General features: G+C 34.5%; 1 protein-coding gene across 8 annotated transcripts in view; it reads left to right on the top strand.

The window, feature by feature from the left end:
* The window catches only part of LOC138703032 (modifier of mdg4-like), a 193,548-nt gene that overhangs the window by 101,604 nt on the left and 72,040 nt on the right, over positions 1 to 19,904 (top strand). Inside the window, exon 7 of one of the 8 annotated variants that reach the window (XM_069830544.1) lies at positions 7,916 to 18,917. The exons of 6 other annotated variants lie outside the window; for them this stretch is intronic. In XM_069830544.1, the coding sequence (XP_069686645.1) occupies positions 7,916 to 8,202 (287 nt within the window). In that variant the 3' untranslated portion in view covers positions 8,203 to 18,917. Of the gene's footprint in view, positions 1 to 7,915; positions 18,918 to 19,904 lie in introns of those variants that run through there. One more of the 8 variants, XM_069830551.1, reaches the window with a different exon arrangement.

The raw sequence follows: 19,904 nt of genomic DNA, 5'->3' as shown, positions 1-19,904 counted from the left end.
CATACGTCATCCAGGTTGTGAATCAGCTTCGCATGTAAACAGATGTAGGTAAAATCGTGCATGGATATCAGCTATTAAGATTTTGTTCACATATTTTATTGCATTGAAATGAGAGTGTATGTAGGTAGTGTTGATTAGATATGGTGATAAATTAAGATTGTGGTCAATTCAGGGAATAGATTTTTAGGTGCTAGAAACCTTTAAAATGTTTATTTTTTATATCCTACTGAAAATAGAAAATTATTTATAAAAATTTTTAAAATATTTTGATTCAATATTACGTAATAAATAATTTTATATGTGAGAAGTTTTATATGATATTCTTATTGAATTTGGTATTCCCAAGAAACTAGTTCAATTATTTAAAATGTTTCTCAGTGAAACGTACAGCAGAGTCCGTATAGGTCAGTTTCTGTCAGATGCGTTTCCAATTCACTGCGGGCTAAAGCAAGGAGATGCACTATCACCTTTACTTTTTAACTTTGCTCTAGAGTATGCCATTAGGAAAGTCCAGGATAACAGAGAGGGTTTGGAATTGAATGGGTTACATCAGCTGCTCGTCTATGCGGATGACGTGAATATGTTCGGAGAAAATCCACAAACAATTAGGGAAAACACGGGAATTTTACTTGGAGCAAGTAAAACGATAGGTTTGGAAGTAAATCCCGAAAAGACAAAGTATATGATTATATCTCGTGACGAGAATATTGTACGAAATGGAAATATAAAAATTGGAAATTTATCCTTTGAAGAGGTGGAAAAATTCAAATATCTTGGAGCAACAGTAACAAATATAAATGGTACTCGGGAGGAAATTAAACGCAGAATAAATATGGCAAATGCCTGTTATTATTCAGTTGAGAAGCTTTTATCATCCAGTCTGCTGTCAAAAAATCTGAAAGTTAGAATTTATAAAACAGTTATATTACCGATTGTTCTGGACTCTCACTTTGAGAGAGGAACAGAGATTAAGGGTGTTTGAGAATAAGGTTCTTAGGAAAATATTTGGATCTAAGAGGGATGAAGTTACAGGAGAAGGGATAAAATTACACAACGCAAAACTGCATGCATTGTATTCTTCACCTGACATAATTAGGAACATTAAATCCAGATGTTTGAGATGGGCAGGACATGTAGCACGTATGAGCGAATCCAGAAATGCATATGGAGTGTTAGTTGGGTGGCTGGAGGGAAAAAGACCTTTGGGGAGGCTGAGATGTTTGGTTGGGAAGATAATATTAAAATGGATTTGAGGGAGATGGGATATGATGATAGAGACTGGATTGATCTTGCTCATGATAGGGACCTATGGCGGGCTAATGTGAGGGCGGCAGTGAACCTTTGGGTTCCTTAAAAGCCAGTAAGTAAGTAAGTAAAGTAGAAACTATTACTCACCATTTATGGCGAGACATCGATGGGTGAAAATATTTTGTTGTTGCAGTGGACAATGAATATTTTCTGCAAGTTTTCCATCACAAATCGATGCCAGTTATCATGAAGCAGTGCATGATACCTGGAGAAGGTCCTCTCTATGTCACAAGAAGATAGTCTTGCATATTTTAGCAAATACTGTGTGACTCCAGGTCGCTGATCTATTGTTACACATTTCCTACATTTTTGACAGTATAGAACTTTCCTGTCACTTGTAAATAATCCTTTAAACTCAGCAACATATTCATGCAAATGAGAATTAACACTTGACATTATTTTCGGCATCACCACTCACTTTCTATAGATACCATCACAACTAATCAAGAGAACATGAGTGGCTGAAAAGATTCCACATGCTTAGCATATGATGCGACAGGAGATTCACAGCATTCACAGGCTAAAGTACCCCCCAGCCATTAGAACTGTGTAGCTCCCCAAATTTCTCATTGTGCTGGGTGGACAGTAATTTCATACACTGACCGAAATTTCATACGAAAATTTCTTTCCTTTCTGAAAGAATTCATTCCATTTACTTTACCTGGAATGTTAGACTTAGTGAATTTTCGGCTTTTTTATGTTGTTAAAGAATCATAATCGCCAATATTCTTATGACTAGATAATGGATTTCTAGGTGCTAAAGAAGAGAAATTGGGACTTTATAAAATACAATTTAGGACTTTTAGGAGTTATATAAAATTAACAAATTCATTCATTCATTAGGGCAGGTCTTTCACTGCAAACCCAGCTTTCTCCAATCTCCCCTATTTTCTGTCTTCCTCTTTGTCTCCTCATATGATCCATATGTCTTAATGTCATCTATCATCTGATATTGTCTTCTACCACGAACTCTTCTCCCGTTCACCATTCCTTCTAGTGGATCCTTCAGTAGGCAGTTTCTTCTCAGCCAGTGACCCAACCAATTTCTGTCCCTCTTTCTGATCAGTTTCAGCAACATTCTTTCTTCAACCACATGTTCCATTCTCCTCCATATTCAGATGCTTCTAGTCGCTTCTCTTCACTTCATCATAATGTCCATGTTTCTGCCCCATACAATGCCACCCTATATACAAAGCACTTCACTAGTCTCTTCCTTAGTTCTTTTTCCAGAGGTACACAGAAAATGCTCTTTTTTTATTAAAAGCTTCCTTGGCCATTGTTATTCTCCTTTTGATTTCCTGGCAGCAGCTCATGTTACTGCTTACAGTACACCCATTGCTCTCCATTGAAATCCCCTATGGCGAGGTCAGAAAAATAATATCTATTAAAAACACCATCGAGAACTGCAGATTCTTGAAAACAATATCTTACATCAGTCTAAAGTTAGACATGTTGAATCGTAGCATGACTGACTGTACCACTGATAGTGGTTATTGATTGTGTTACTTGCAGAAGTTCCTAGACCAGCCCTAAAGTCTCGTTTGATAAGTAATTTTTTGTAGTTAATATGATTTTTATTCATTCTTTTTCACTTTCGTTATTATTAGAATATATCGTCGTCGTTCCTGCAATAACTCCTATGTGACATATTTATCGATTTTCAGATTTTTGCTCTATTAAATAACTTAAATAGTGATACAGCGAATAATAAAATCTCCTATATGTAATTATATATCTTTGTTTCGAAAATGTAAGAATTCACAGTCTCCTGTGTACGGCTGCCATAGGCTGAGTAAATGTATTTTTCCTTCCTCCTGAAAGATTTTATATTTTGCACATAGTAGTTATTGCAGGAACAAGAACGATATGAAGGAAAATGTAGAAGTTGTGTAGATTTTTGTATATAATGAACTGTTTTGATTAAGTGATGGTTGAAAAGTAACTGTGAGGATCTTACAGTATGTGCTATTATTTTAACGTCATACAGTTTTATGACTCTGATTTTTTTCATGCCTTTCAATTAGAGAAATATATTATATTTTTCTGCAAAATATTAGAATTAAGATATAATTCCTTAGCATTCATCATGACATTTTTCTACTTTGTATTTTTAAAGTTACATTTTAAAATGTTATCTTTATTAGATGTCAGAATAGTGTACTTCTCTCTTATAAGACATACAAATGTTAAATATAATTATAGGCAGTATGATGTATAATGTAAGCTATTAATGAAACAAGGAAATTTTTTGTTATTTATTATTAAGCTCATAATTCTATATAAGATATTGTGATGGTTTTCCTGTCTCATTCCTCTTTTCACCACAAAGTTCGAAATATGAAAACCCCTCAATATAAGATGTTGGCAGTAGTCTTTATTTTTAAAACTTAAGTGCCTTAAAATGTGTCTCAGTGAAACATACAGCAGAGTCCGTATAGGTCAGTTTCTATCTGATGCTTTTCCAATTCACTGCGGGCTAAAGCAGGGAGACGCACTATCACCTTTACTTTTTAACTTCGCCTTAGAATATGCCATAAGGAAAGTTCAGGATAACAGGCAGGGTTTGGAATTGAACGGGTTACATCAGCTTCTTGTCTATGCGGATGACGTGAATATGTTAGGAGAAAATCCAGAAACGATTAGGGAAAACACGGGAATTTTACTGGAAGCAAGTAAAGCGATTGGTTTGGAAGTAAATCCCGAAAAGACAAAGTATATGATTATGTCTCATGACCAGAATATTGTACGAAATGGAAATATAAAAATTGGAGATTTATCCTTCGAAGGGGTGGAAAAATTCAAATACCTTGGAGCAACAGTAACAAATATAAATGACACTCGGGAGGAAATTAAACGCAGAATAAATATGGGAAATGCTTGTTATTATTCGGTTGAGAAGCTTTTATCATCTAATCTGCTGTCAAAAAATCTGAAAGTTAGAATTTATAAAACAGTTATATTACCGGTTGTTCTGTATGGTTGTGAAACTTGGACTCTCACTCTGAGAGAGGAACATAGGTTAAGGGTGTTTGAGAATAAGATGCTTAGGAAAATATTTGGGGCTAAGCGGGATGAAGTTACAGGAGAATGGAGAAAGTTACACAACACAGAACTGTACGCATTATATTCTTCACCTGACATAATTAGGGACATTAAATCCAGACGTTTGAGATGGGCAGGGCATGTAGCACATATGGGCGAATCCAGAAATGCATATAGAGTGTTAGTTGGGAGACCGGAGGGAAAAAGACCTTTGGGGAGGCCGAGACGTAGATGGGAGGATAATATTAAAATGGATTTGAGGGAGGTGGGATATGATGATAGAGACTGGATTAATCTTGCACAGGATAGGGACCGATGGCGGGCTTATGTGAGGGCAGCAATGAACCTTTGGGTTCCTTAAAAGCCATTTGTAAGTAAGTAAGTGCCTCTATATTGCTGCACTTTTATGAAAAGTAGTTCCAAATTGAGTGCAGTCTATGTTACCATATCAGATTTATATGGATAATGTTAAATAGCACGAGGAGGCACACATGATCCATTAGGAATGGTGATTATATAAAAGGAAAAAAAAGTATTATTTTTCTTTCAGTTATATCTTATTCTTTGTAACATCCTTTGCTGAGATACAAAAATTTAAGTTGCGACCTATGGTAATTAATAAAGCTGTTAGACTGTTATTTCATTTGGCATAGAGGAACTGGAACTGAGACATTAAAGGTATTGTGAACCGAAAAAAAAAATTGGGGGCCTCTGTATTATAATGTACACAATGAAGCAAATCTTAACGTTTATGCTTGATGTTCAAATGAATAAAATGAATAATTTCAACAAATGACGTCACTTGCTCAGCATGGATTGGACTAGAGTACTTTATTATACAAGCACAACAATCCGCCATTTTTAATCCCAGAGTCAAAGTGACATAACAATTTTAACATGAGATTGTGTACAAGGACAAGATTATGTATGCATGTTTGAGGTTGGTTATCTGTGAAATAAGCAAATACAGTGGTAAAGTAAATCCATGTGAATGAATTAAAAGTTTAAAAGAATATTTAAAATATGAAATAAAGTATATACTATGTGCATTAATGTAAGTGAAAATTAATGAAGTAATTAATTTTAAAATATAAAGTAAAGTAGACTCTATGTGTGTTAATATTTAGAAGTAAATTAATAAATTCAATGACTAATTCAAAAATATAAAGTAAAGTAGCCCACTAATTCAAAAATATAAAGTAAAGTAGCCTCTATGTGGATTAATGTTTCAAAGACAATTAATTTATTACAAAATAGGCTATTAAGTTAAGTAAATACTATGTCAATGTTTCAATGGAAATTAATCAATTAATTTAAAGGTAGAAAGCAATTACAACTAAAAAAAATAGAGCTGCACATAAAGACTCGAACCCTCGAACTTCTGACTTAAAGAGCATTTTGACCATTAGACTACCAGTGACAACAATGAATTAAACTCTATATGAAACAGTGGAGCCTGAATAAATGTTTGAATGATTGCACTTAGAATCCCTTGATGACTACTGAATGAAAATATTGAAACCACATTTCATTTCTTGGAATATTTCACCTTAAAATATGTTGAATCATACTTATATTACAAAGACAATTATTTATTTGCCGTCCAATCTTTGCGTGTCAAATTTATGAGCCACTTATTTCTTCTTTCTTTGTAGATTCCATGCCTACAATTATTTGTACAATTTGGAGCCGTACAACCAAACAATGCGTAAAATTAATAATATAGTTTAATATTTAAAACTAAAATGCATCCACATGTCAGATCTTTTACTGTTTATCCGACAAATTTCTTATCCATATTCACCTCTGCCCCATTGTTTCCGATATACAGGGTTCTAGTGTACTTTATTTTGTAATTTAAGCACATATTTTTTGATAATTGTGTTTGAAACGCCCAAAAGCACACTCACAGCATGACAACAGTGTGAAAGTATGTATAGCGTCTTTCCTCACTGCTTGGGAAAGTTGCAACATAGCCACGGACCGACTTTTATGTAGGAGATAGTACAGAATGTGAGTGAATTCATTGTGTCACATGCAACTTGTTGCACAAAGATTGAAGTAAAAATATAATTTGTTCTGGGCTGAAAGTGGTACAGGATCTCGCTGATTTTTTTAGAATGGATTATTTTTATTTTAATACATTTTGCTTGTATAGATTACATTTCGTTCATACAAAAATTTAACAATTTAATTTAGTGTATATCATAATTTTAAGTAATTGATTAACTAGCGGACTTACTCATGATAATTATGTAAGTTTGTGTGGCCTACAGCTGTTTCGGTGCTTCATCACACCATCCTCAGAGCCTACTAGATCTCTGCGTCATCTCGAACTCCTCTGCCTGTTATGTGGGTGCGTTTGATTGTTGAAACACACTACAAAGACATCTCAACACACAAAAAACACAAACAAATAAATACGACCACACAGGTGTATACAAACTCACATGTAATAGTTGCGACAAGTTCTACATTGGACAAACAGGCAGATCATTCCAAACATGCTACAAAGAACACATTAAAGCAATAATCAGAGGACACAATACATCTACATATGCCAATCACATAACCAATGCTAACCATACATACAATAACATAAATACGGACATGGAAATCCTACACATACAACCCAAGAACCAAAAACTCAACACACTAGAACAATACGAAATATACAAACGCACTAAAACACACCCCGATCAAATTCTCAACACACAGATCAATTTCAGTACACACACACTATTTGACTCCACTTTTCAACACCTTTCAACAATCAAACACACCCACATAACAGGCAGAGAAGTTCGAGATGACACCGAGATCTAGTAGGCTCTGAGGATGGTGTGATGAAGCCCTGAAACAGCTGTAAGCCACACAAACTTGGGTACAAAATTAACACGAGTAAGTCCGCTAGTTAATCAATTACTTATATTCAAGTGTTAAAAGTAGTGTACACAAGATTCAAAATGGATCATAATTTTATTGTCTTGCCTTATACAGTACTACTTGTATAAATATAAATAAAATATTGCAATATTTTTTGTCCAGTCTTATTTCTTTATTGATTTTGGAATCTTACCATATACCTGGTAGCATCTACCCTATGTGGAAGGATTAATTAAAAAATTAATTTCTTATCTAAATGAGTGTTTGGAAAGAATCTCGTAAATTCTGTACACAAAAAAAAGTTAAAAAAAATGTATTAATTATTATTGTACAGCTTACTCACTTCACTTTTCAAATATGTCCGAAAATCTCCTTTAGTGTGGCATTTTTTCTTGATTTAATTTCAGTTACATATATTTGAATTATAAACGTGTTTTTCTCTTTAAGTCCTTACATTTATTAAAGTACGTCGCTGGTTTCAACTGCCATCTCTGCAAACGAAGGTAGCATGTTATGGGCAGTACAAACAGCAATTTATTTTATACTAAAAAAAAAATTATTTTCGGATTGTATGGAATATGATTAATGTTTTTCTGTAGAAATTAATTTTCTATGTAAAAGAAAAAAAATTTGGATTTAACTGATAAATGGCAAATAATTTCGGCTGATTTGTTTGCAGAGATAGCACCATTGCCAGGTGGTGGAGGGAGTGGGGACTTCACCCTGTACTGTGCTTGTACATTCTGCGGCAAGATGATGCGAAGGTCGAGTCTGAAACGCCACATAGAAGATCGACATTTACCCAGCAGAGCAGCTGGCTGCCAATACTGTTCCAAAGTGTTCCGCAGTAATAACAGTCTTCAAAATCATCTATCCATCTATCACAGGAACGCTGAAAGAAACAGAAAATTAAACAAAACTACAAACCAAACAAAACGGAATGTTACCAGTCCCTCTTCCACCTAAATAGAAGTTAATGTAATGCATGATGACTGAATTGTTAGTTCTTTAATTGTAGGACTGTATGAGATAATATTGTACTGTATAAGAGTGAATAATTTTCAATGTTATTGGCTGTGTACCAGCTTGGGTCTTCATTTATGTGATTGGCGTTTTTGACCAAGACAAGGATGGACTGTGTGTTCTTTGGGAAGAATTTTATAAGAAAATTTACAAATTCTTGTAAATATGTAAATCTGCGACAGAAAAAAAAAGTCAGTATTTCCAAAGAATAACATTTATATGCAAGAGCCTTATGAAACATAAAACCACAAATTCCGAATATTAAAATAAGTGATGTGTATATTTCTTATACCAGGAGGAGAGTGTTTTGTAGAAAATGTGAGCATATAAAAATATATATAAAAATATCATTAAGACCTACTATGGCTGATATCCTGAAAAACTGGCACATAAGTGCAGAAAACTCATAAATCTGTAAGAATAACAACATATAGGAGTATTGTATGTTTTATAGATACGCAGATTACCATGAAATTATGTGTAATGGTATAGTTTGCGATTATTTTTAGGTTTCGGTAGAAGAACTTGTGATCACAATATTGACATCAAAGTGACAATAAATAACTACACTTAATATGAGTATGTTTGGTAAAGAATAATTATTATGTTTAATCCATAATGCTGAAATAGAAATGAATGGATTTGATTATACTCCAATTTTACATGAAACCCTATTTTACCTGAGATAGGTATGTTAGGGTTATAAATACAACATTATAATATTTATATGATATTGATGAATATAAATGAGTGGATTTATTTATCAGTAAAATGTCTTTTATTAACTGTAAGTTAAAGAATTAATTACCGTACCTTTCATACAAAGTATTAAGGAAATATAGTGTTGCTACTAAATGTTGATTACAAGCTATAGAAGGAAAAGACATCATCAGCATCATTAATACTAGGGAATGTTACACATTTTTCTTTTTGTCTATCTGTCTTTACAGCCTTTCTTTTAACTTGCCCTGTTGATTGTGTTCGTATTCAGTAGGTATGGTTATATTTCAAGACTGTGCATTAAATTTTAGAATTTTTAGTAGAAAAACAAAGTTAGTTTGTATGAATCCCTTTGACATTAGAAAGAAATAAAAAACATGGCATATTATTAAACCCTTCCTGAAAGAAGAAAATGTCTTGATTATACATCTTGATTACACAACTTTTAACACTGTATCACTCGGAATATGTATGATAAGAACCACACTTACAGAGACATCAACACAGACATGGAAATACTGCACATCCAACCAAAAAGCCAGAAACTCAACACACTAGAACAATATGAAATATACAGACACACGAAAACACACCCCAACGATATTCTCAACACACAACTCAATTTCAAAACACATACACTCTTTGACTCTACACTACGAACGCAGTCGACCTGGTTGACGAGTTGGTATAGCGCTGGCCTTCTATGCCGAAGGTTGCGGGTTCGATCCCGGGCCAGGTCAATGGCATTTAAGTGTGCTTAAATGCCTTAAATGCAACAGGCTCATGTCAGTAGATTTACTGGCATGCAAAAGAACTCCTGCAGGACAAAATTCCGGCACATCCAGCGACGCTGATATAACCTCTGCAGTTGCGAGCGTCGTTAAATAAAACATAACATTAACTACGAACGCACCCTCACAGGAAACAAGAGGCGCCAAGACCAACAACGACCAGTTCTGAAGATGACCCAAAATAGGTCGAAAAATGTTAATAAGGTACGTTAAAATTTAACACAGAAAGTTCTTATCATACATATTCCGAAGAAAATGTGTCGAGTTGTGTAGACCATATGTCTTCAAATAATTTTTCTCCGTTCTACCCATTCTTATTCAAATAATATTTTAATATGCAGAAGTATTGCGTGAATGTTTACAGTTGTACCATATAACTAACCCAAAAACAGTAATTAAAACAGTGAAAGTCATAAGTTTTTTAAAAAAGGTTAATTTTAGAGAATTTTTTATGTAGAAGTGTTGGGCAAATTGTTGCAGTAGTATGAAGTGACTATGTCGAATGCCAGTTTGGAAAAGTGCCTGTCACTGAATGCTGCATAGTAATATAGAGGGAGTGGTTGTAGACATTTCATTTAATAAAATTTTTTATGAAATAAAAGCTTTATTAAATACTGTGTAATGTATAATGAGAAAGCATACAGTATGTCATTCATATGGCGTCATTTATTTAGATGTGTTACACTATCGTATGACGATCCCTGTATTAAATATGACAGTTTTTTTTCCATAGGTTTCTGTATATTCTCTAGCTTTGTTTGTTGGAGATTTTTTTGGAATTTGTATGCAGGTTTCAGGTATTTTTTATTTTATATTGAATACTTTTCTTATGGTACATTTTTTTGTTTTATATCATACTGTAATAGATCGACTATTGATCAGATTTTTTATATTCAACAGATATTGGAGAAAAATGGGAGTAAAAGGGTACAGTACATCAGTTATTCATCGATTTCAAAAAGGCATATCACTCGGTTAAGAGAGAAGTTTTATATAATATTCTTATTGATTTGGTATTCCCAAGAAACTAGTTCGATTAATTAAAATGTGCCTCAATGAAACTTACAGCAGAGTCTGTACAGGCCAGCTTCTGTCTGATGATTTTCCAATTCACTCTGGGCTAAAGCAAGGAGATGCACTATCACCTTTACTTTTATAACTTTGCTCTAGAATGTGCCATTAGGAAAGTTCAGGATAACAGAGAGGGTTTGGAATTGAACAGGTTACATGAACTTCTTGTCTATGCGGATGACGTGAATATGTTAGGAGAAAATCCACAAACGATTAGAGAAAACACGGAAATTTTACTTGAAGCAAGTAAAACGATAGGTTTGGAAGTAAATCCCGAAAAAACGAAGTATATGATTATGTCTCGTGACCAGAATATTGTACAGAATGGAAATATAAAAATTGGAGTTTTATCCTTTGAAGAGATGAAAAAATTCAAATATCTTGGAGCAACAGTAACAAATATAAATGACACTCGGGTGGAAATTAAACACAGAATAAATATGGGAAATACCTGTTATTATTCGGTTGAGAAGCTTTTGTCATCTAGTCTGCTGTCAAAAAATCTGAAAGTTGGAATTTATAAAACAGTTATATTACCGGTTCTCTGTATGGTTGTGAAACTTGGACTCTCACTTTGAGAGAGGAACAGAGATTAAGGGTGTTTGAGAATAAGGTTCTTAGGAAAATATTTAGGGCTAAAAGGATGAAGTTACAGGAGAATGGAGAAAGTTACACAACACAGAACTGTACGCATTGTATTCTTCACCTGACGTTTGAGATAGGCAAGGCATGTAGCATGTATGGGCGAATCCAGAAATGCATATAGAGTGTTAGTTGGGAGACAGGAAGGAAAAAGACTGTTGGGGAGGCTGAGACATAGATGGTAGGATAATATTAAAATGGATTTGAGGGAGGTGGGATATGATGATAGAGACTGGATTAATCTTGCACAGGATAGGGACCGATGGCAGGCTTATGTGAGAGCGGCAATGAACATCTGGGTTCCTTAAAAGTCATTCGTAAGTAAGTATAAAATACTAGGTTATTTAGCATCGATGGGATTGGTGATAGCGAGATGGTATTTGGCGAGATGAGGCCGAGGATTTGCCATAGATTACCAAACATTCGCCTTACTGTTGGGGAAAACCTCGGAAAAAACCCAACCAGGTAATCAGCCCAAGTGGGGATCAAACCCACACCTGAGCGCAACTCCAGGTCAGCAGGCAAATGTCTTAGCTGACTGAGCTATGCCGGTGATTTCTACCTTATATGTTGATCCCAGAATGGGTTTCCATCCTCATTGTTGGCAAGACGTATTCTGCATAAAAAAATAATAAATATGTCTTAAACATCATAAATAGGGGGTAAATGTAATAAGAGCTCGTCTAGTGGAGTTCAGGCAATTCTAAAACAAACATATTCTTAAGCTGAATGTTTACATTGTCACGTTCATCAGTTATCTTTGGCGATTGTAAATACTGAATCAGTTAGCCTGATATAAATGTACGTATCTTTTTTGCTCCTCTTCAAGCCATATGTGCATTCTTTTCCACCAGTCCACATAGAACTAAAGGGAATTATGCTGCTCAGTTCCCATCAGATGGAACTTCCTAAATGCAAGCTGCATCTCATTTCTGCATACTTATACTGTCGAACATATCTCTTTGTCGGGAAATGCATATTATTTAACTCTTCCATATGAGGCCTGTCTAAAAAGTATCCGACCTTTAGCCAGAAAAAAATATTTCAAATACCTGACGGGGTTGGGATCCTAATCTCCTTCAAAGTAGGCCCCTTGTGCTTGCACACACTTAGCCCACCGATCCTTCCACTGCCGGAAACACTCTGGAAGTCTTCTTTTGGAATGGTGTTCAGCTCCGTCGTCGCGTTCCGCGTTATCTCTTCTCTACTCTCAAAACGGGATCCTTTCAGTGGTGTCTTCAATTTTGGAAACAACCAGAAGTCGCAAGGAGCCAGGTCTGGAGAGTAGGGAGGTTGGCGAACGGTTGTAATTCCATGTTTGGCCAAGAAAGTGTGGATTAATTGGGATGAATGTGCGGGGGCGTTGTCGTGATGCAAGTGCCAGTTGTTCGCCGTCCACATGTCTGGTCTTTTGCGCCGAACTGCATCACAGAGTCGCCGGAGAACATTGTGATAGTACTCCTTTGTCACCGTTTGCCCTTCCGGTGCGTATTCGTGATGCACAATTCCACAGACATCAAAGAAAACAGTCAGCATCACCTTGGTTTTGCTTCGCACCTGCTGCGCTTTCTTCGGCCTTGGAAACTCGGGATGCTTCCATTGCGACGACTGTCTTTTTGTTTCTGGGTCGTACCCGTACACCCATGACTCATCTCCAGTTATCACGGTGTTCAGAAACCCAGGATCAGTGTTGGCAGTGTCCAGAAGGTCCTGTGCAATGTCACGACGGAGGTCTTTTTGTTCTGAGGACAACAACATGGGCACGAATTTCGCAACCACTCGGTTCATGTTCAAATCATCACGCAAAATTGCATGTGCAGAATCTTTACTCACGCCAACCTCTTCGGCAATCTCCCACACAGTCAAACGATGATCTGCCATCACCAAATATCGCACTCTCTCAACAACAGCTGCACTCCGAGCAGTTTGGGGCCTGCCACAACACTGCTCACTCTCCGCTGATGTGCGGCCATCTTTGAATCGGTTGAACCACTCCTTAATTTGTGTTACACCCATCGCATCTTCCCCAAACACCTGCTGAATCTTACGAATTGTTTGACTTTGAGAATCACCAAGCTTTTGATAAAATTTGATGCAGTATCTTTGCTCAATTCGTTCAGTCATCTTGCGAGAAAACTAAATCCGACAAACACTTAGAACAGCACCTTACTTGGCGACCACCAGCCAGTGACTGGCACAAGCGAATGCAGTGAAAAAATTCAAGCATGTGCATTACGGTTCCTCCTTCCACCGTGCACAGTGGCGCTGCCTTAGAATCACTACTTTACGCGGGAAAATTTAAGGTCGGATACATTTTAGACAGGCCTCGTATATTTCAGATAGTGGCATAAAATGCAGGCCCACAAAGTCCGCAGTTCTGGGGAACAAGCACATTAGGGGGCCTGTGAAACATTTTTATTCCCAAATTGCCCCATCTCAAAAAATTAATTGTTGTAGTATCCAAGAACAAGAAAAGCCGGCCTTATTGTAATGCAAAAGGAAACGCAGGCCTTAGATGAAGATGGATTACTAAAAGAAATGAGCTTGCTTTTTCTAACTGGTTGTTTAATGATGCTGTATCAACACTTAGTTGTCTAGTGTTCGTGAAAATTATGATTGGATCAGATAAAAGGATGTAGCAAAAATATGTCTTGAAATGGCAGAAAAAAGTTTTAAAATATAGTAAATCGTATACCTATCATTTTTGCTAAAAAAAATATAAAGTGAAAGACTTAATTATGTTCATATACCTAAAAAATTACAAGACTCGAGACCAGTGTCAAAAATATATGCTATCACGTTATTGTAAGATTTATTTTTTTAAATCTTTATGAAGAGAATTTGTTTGGAACCCGCAAATAACAGAACTCTCTGTGTTTTTCTTAAAAATTTTTCTCTTATTAAGAAATTTATTTAGCTTATTCATTTTGCTAAATTTTATTGTGTTGATGTAGTTACACATTTTCCTGAAAAATTTTACCCTTGGTAAAGAATATGTTTTAGCTATTATTGATTTTGGTAATTAGTAATGTAGTCAGCAGTGTGACGGAAATTTTAGCTTTGGTAACATTAATCCATGAACTGTTGTATGATAAAGTAATCCAGTATTAACAGAAAAAATTGCAATGCTTTTCTTATTTTTCGTTGCATTTCTCTCTGTTGGTTTCTTTGGGCAGGCTTATACAGGGTGTTTAAAAAATGTCGCATATTTTTACAGAAGGTAGCATAGGTCGAAATTAGAAAAAATGTTTCTATAAACATGTGTGCAGAAACAAATATCTGTTCAGATATGGGCCATGCTGTATCATGGCCTGTGATTTTCATTTGTTTAAAAACACAAAACAATGGTGCATTTTTCGAGGGCAGATAGCATTCTTCAACAGAAGTAAACAGAGAATGTAGTAATAAACAAAGATCCAGAACACTATGGAGTCTATTATTTTACTTGTGTTAGTAAGTACGTACAGTATTCAGTGGTGTAGGCTGTCTTTCTGTTTGTGTACAACAGGACTCCACCCCATTTTCTGTGCCTCATGCAACAATACCTAATCCAACAGATATTTGTTCCTGGACACATGTTTATAGAAACTTTTTTTTCTAGTTTCGATCAATGCTACCTCCTGTAAAAATATGCGGCACTTTTTTTAAACGTAATGTATATACCGTATTTCATAGCATCACTGATTACAGACACGTTATAAGAATTAGTAAATGGAACTACTAAAATATAATTGGTTTTTCGTCTGAAATTTAACTTTTCCGACTGCCTAGTGAGAGCATTTTCTTTTGTCTTCAACTCTTCTAGTGCAGTTCGTAATGTAACCTTCCTCCTATCCTAACCTTAAAATATAACAAAGTTACCATTTTGTTTTTCATAATTTCCGAGGACAGATATCGATGTATGAAAAAACTACTTTTAAAATTTGTGTTACTTTGCCATTTTCTTGTTTTTACACACCTTTAAATAATTAAAATACTCATTTTATTTACACACTAAAAATTTTCATTCTACTTAAGAGAGAATATCATCAAAATGATAGCCGTCTAAATCTTGGATTTAGAATATCAGCATCCTAATGAATTCAAATGAACAAAAAAGAAAATATAAATTAATGTTAAAAAATACATAATGAAATTTTTAAAAAAGAATATTCTGCGACAAGATTTGGTAGCTATCAAAACTATAAAAATTTGTTGAAAATAAATAATATACATTGAATATTAAACTACTGGTATTTTCAGAAGAGTGAAATATTTAAGCAGATCTTCTCTGGATCCTAATTCTTTACCAAATTCCTGACAGGTCATGGTTAAAATAGCAAGCATGGCTCGAATAGTTTCTAAATTCATTCTGGGTTTTTGGGATGTCTACTGTATATCTGTTCATTGAAGAAAAAAGTCTCTCCACAGAAGCATTCAAGTATCTTGAATCAACTTCTGGAGTTATGCACAGGAAATCATTTTCTCAGAGAAAACTTCTAAGATTTCACTCAATTTTGAGCAAAGTTTGACATTTCCTTCATTCCATTTTGCTGTTTTCTCTGAAGTCTCAGATTTTTTCGTGCAAGAAATTTCATAAAATAAATTATTTGATCCAGATCAAGTTCAGCTAATTTGGAATAAAAATTATGAACTGTCTTCAAAGTTTTCTCTTTCTAAAGGAGATCTCAGCAATATATGTACATTTCACAGATATCTTATCTCGTGAATAAATACCTCAGGCACTGAGATATTCAACATTGTCATAAAATTATAATAATATAACACTGAAAATCTGAGAATATCTGAGGACAAATTAAATTTTGGGACATTCCGGGAACAAATTTTGTATGGGGACATTCTGGTGACAGAAAGTAAAATTCGGGGAACTGTCCCCGAGAAACGGGAACATCTGGTAACCTTAAAATATATACAGTACCATTCAGGAACAATATTTTCATTATTTTAGAATTACATTTGTAACATGTTAATTCCCGATTTACCACGAAAATCGTCCGTAGCTGCATTTAGATTGGCAACAGGCCATGATTGTTTGGCCAAACACCTGCATGGAATTGGAATATATCAGTCCCCTAACTGCCCATTGTGCAACTCAAACCAAGAAATGGATTTGGAACACCTCAAAATGTGCTTCAGTGGCTGACCATGATAATACCTTCGAAAAATATTGGAGTGCAAGAGGTCAAATGACTTTATTGTCAAACGCCTGGCATTAGAAAACAACAACAACAATATTTGTAACATACTTTTAGTACTCCGTAGTGGACTTTGCTACACTTGAACATTTGTTTTACATATAAGAAAAACGAAAGACTTTCAAAATTAGTTTGCTATCATAGTTTTTAGTAATATATCGCATGAAATTTAAAGTTTACAATATTACATTAATCAAATATATTTTATGTCATGTGATAACAGGTGAAAATTTGCTTAACTTACTATGTTGTAGTCACAAGTTTGCAACCTACCTTACAATTTAAACAATTTTTAATGAAGAAACTGTATTACAGGTATCAGTTCATTGCAAATGCAGACATTGCGAAGTTGTCAAATGTAATTAAGTCAATCGTACATAGGGTTCCCAGACATCCCGTAAATTATGGGATCATCCCATTTTTGACTAATGCATCCCATTGTCCCAAGAAAAGTCTTCGGGACAGCTTTCCATCCCGTATTTTAGAGTTCTAAATTGAGAAAAAACGGAAAAGTTACAATGTCTATTCCATATTACAAATTACAAACATTGCACTTTATGAACTATTATGAAACAGCAAGTGATGGCAACACCAAATGTTTAGTTGAAGTCTGGGTGGATTTTTTTTTAAAGTACTGAAGAAGAACTCTCAAATTTGAAGAGGGTGGTGGAGTTCATTATATGTATCCCTTTAACAAATGCATGTGTCGAAAGATTATTTTCTTTCATGAACACTCTGTGAACTGATGAGAAAAATAAATTGTCTGTAAAAACAGTAAAATCAATGCTTGTTGTAAAATCATTCTTCATTGAGGACTGTGTTGCTTTTCATGACATGATTCTTCAAAATAACAAATGTTAAGTGAAATTCATTCTTTAGAGAAATATTGCAAGGCCAAGGCGGATTGATTTATAAGAATATTGTCACGTGAGCAACTTAGTGTATTTCGTAGCTATTTCTGTAATAACTTAATAAAAACAATTTGAAGGCAACTTACATAAAGAAGCTTAAACGTAATGCAAATATGCTCCCTAACAATTTTGTTTACTATTTGTTTACTTAACCTCTGGGAACCCTAATCATACACCATAATAAAAATATATTACACAGTTTGGTTTATTATTGAAATGAAACTTTTTTTAAACTCTACTTTTTATTTTCCATATCACATAAGTATTGGTACATAAAATAACATTGAAGTATTCTGTGAAGTCTAATATTTATTGCAAGATAATTAGAGTCTAAAGAATTATTTATTTTATATGTAGGTATGTGGAGGAAAATTATATTGTTGTTTATCTTCTGTTTTAAGATAAAATAGTGTCTTATTAAGTAATTATCCATATTGTAGAGTTTAACAGAATGAGTTTATTATTTTCATATGTATTTAAGTTTGTATCATCTCTTACTTTGTAATAGTTAAAACTTGTATACGTAATTTTAAGGCAGACATGACACAGAATAGAAATCAAGTTACCCAGGTTTATATAAATGATTTAAATTGAACATATGGTGAAGTATATTTTATTTTAAATGTCTCCATTTTGTTTAGTAACACTCCACGACCTGCCATACAATATCTGATATCTTTATTTTAAAATATGGTGATTTAAAATTTTATCTGTTATTTAGGGTTTTGGACAATATTATTTTCTACTACAACCTATTCACACAAAACGTTAATTTTTGTGGAAAAATGGGTCTTAATTTAGCTTATAAGCAATAGATAAGTTCAGTTTGTGCGAGTATATATTTATCTCATTTTATTTAAGTTAATCGGTTCATAAATCTTAATCATGTAAAAATAAAACAACATATTTTGGGTAATAAAAGTAATCCTTTCCTTTTCTTGTATTCTGGTAAAAATGTAAGCATTCATAAGTCACATCATTAAAAATAAAGATGATGATGTTTGATCTCTTTAGGCAGATTTTATTGTACCAATTAAAGTTATATCTTCTACATATATAAGTAGTACTTACGTTGGAAGATTCTTATCTAATTTACTTTATATTTGTTTGTACCAGTGTAATTTCTCAATACAATGTTTTTACTTGTTACCCATTATTATAAGAAAATATATCTTGCTGTTACAACTTTATATTTGAACTTTAGTATGTAATAATTTTACTACGGATTACGTGAATAAATTTATAATGCCGATATTTTGTTATTGATTTGTGATAATAGCCACATCATATATTCCCACAGCTAATTCATTCTGCATTTCCAATATGGCAGTACAGTGCTTTTGATTAGAGTATTCTGTTGACTTAATATCAGTCCTGTTCACAGTTAATAGTAATTGAAACTCCACAGATGAAAAAACCTTTATTAAATAAAATATAGTGTTCCATTTTGTTGTCTTAGAACTATAAATTCTGATTATTGCGATGAAAACAGTCTTGTAGTTGAACATGTACAATGTATCTGATTTATTTCCTTACTTCTTTAAGTAACACTTCTCCCACTGCTGTGTTATTTAATTTCTGTTACGTGCATCAATTGCATGCGCTGGCTATGATCAAGGTCTCTTATAGCAAAAAGAAAAAAACAGGACAAATTTCTTTCTCTTAAGTAAACGTGTAGACACCTACAGAAGTACTTAGGCACTAATGGTGCTTGTGCGACCCAAAGATTAGAAATAATCCCAGGAGACCACTATGGGTGATCAGCTTCACGGTTCTGCTGTTTTTTTTAATTGGTTATTTAACGACGCTGTATCAACTACGAGGTTATATAGCGTCGATGAGATTGGTGATAGCGAGATGGTATTTGGCGAGATGAGGCCGAGGATTCGCCATAGATTACCTGGCATTCACCTTGCAGTTGGGGAAAACCTCGGAAAAAACCCAACCAGGTAATCAGCCCAAGCGGGGATCGAGCCCGCGCCCGAGCGCAACTTCAGACTGGCAGGCAAGCGCCTTAACTGACTGAACCATGCCGGTGGCTTGCTGGGTTTCATCTCCTCAGGAGATAATATGGTTTTTCGCAGTATCATTGCCTGATGTGCTTAAACCTGAACAACCTAGCGGAATGTGAGGTGATAACTCAACATCCATTCATATTTCCTACAAGTTGAGTTCTTTTATGAGCCCCATATATGTAGGCAGTGGCAGTGTCGAGTAGGGTGGATGCAACAATTTTTTTTTCGAATATTTATTTTTTTTTGGGGGGATTTGCAAAATGTCACTGTATTGAAGCACGCGAAAACTTATTCGCATAA

This window comes from Periplaneta americana, chromosome 7, assembly GCF_040183065.1.
Source record: "Periplaneta americana isolate PAMFEO1 chromosome 7, P.americana_PAMFEO1_priV1, whole genome shotgun sequence".
Classification (NCBI taxonomy): Eukaryota; Metazoa; Arthropoda; class Insecta; order Blattodea; family Blattidae; genus Periplaneta; species Periplaneta americana.
Note: the sequence above shows the minus strand (reverse complement) of the source record. Positions and strands in the feature narration are given on the sequence as shown.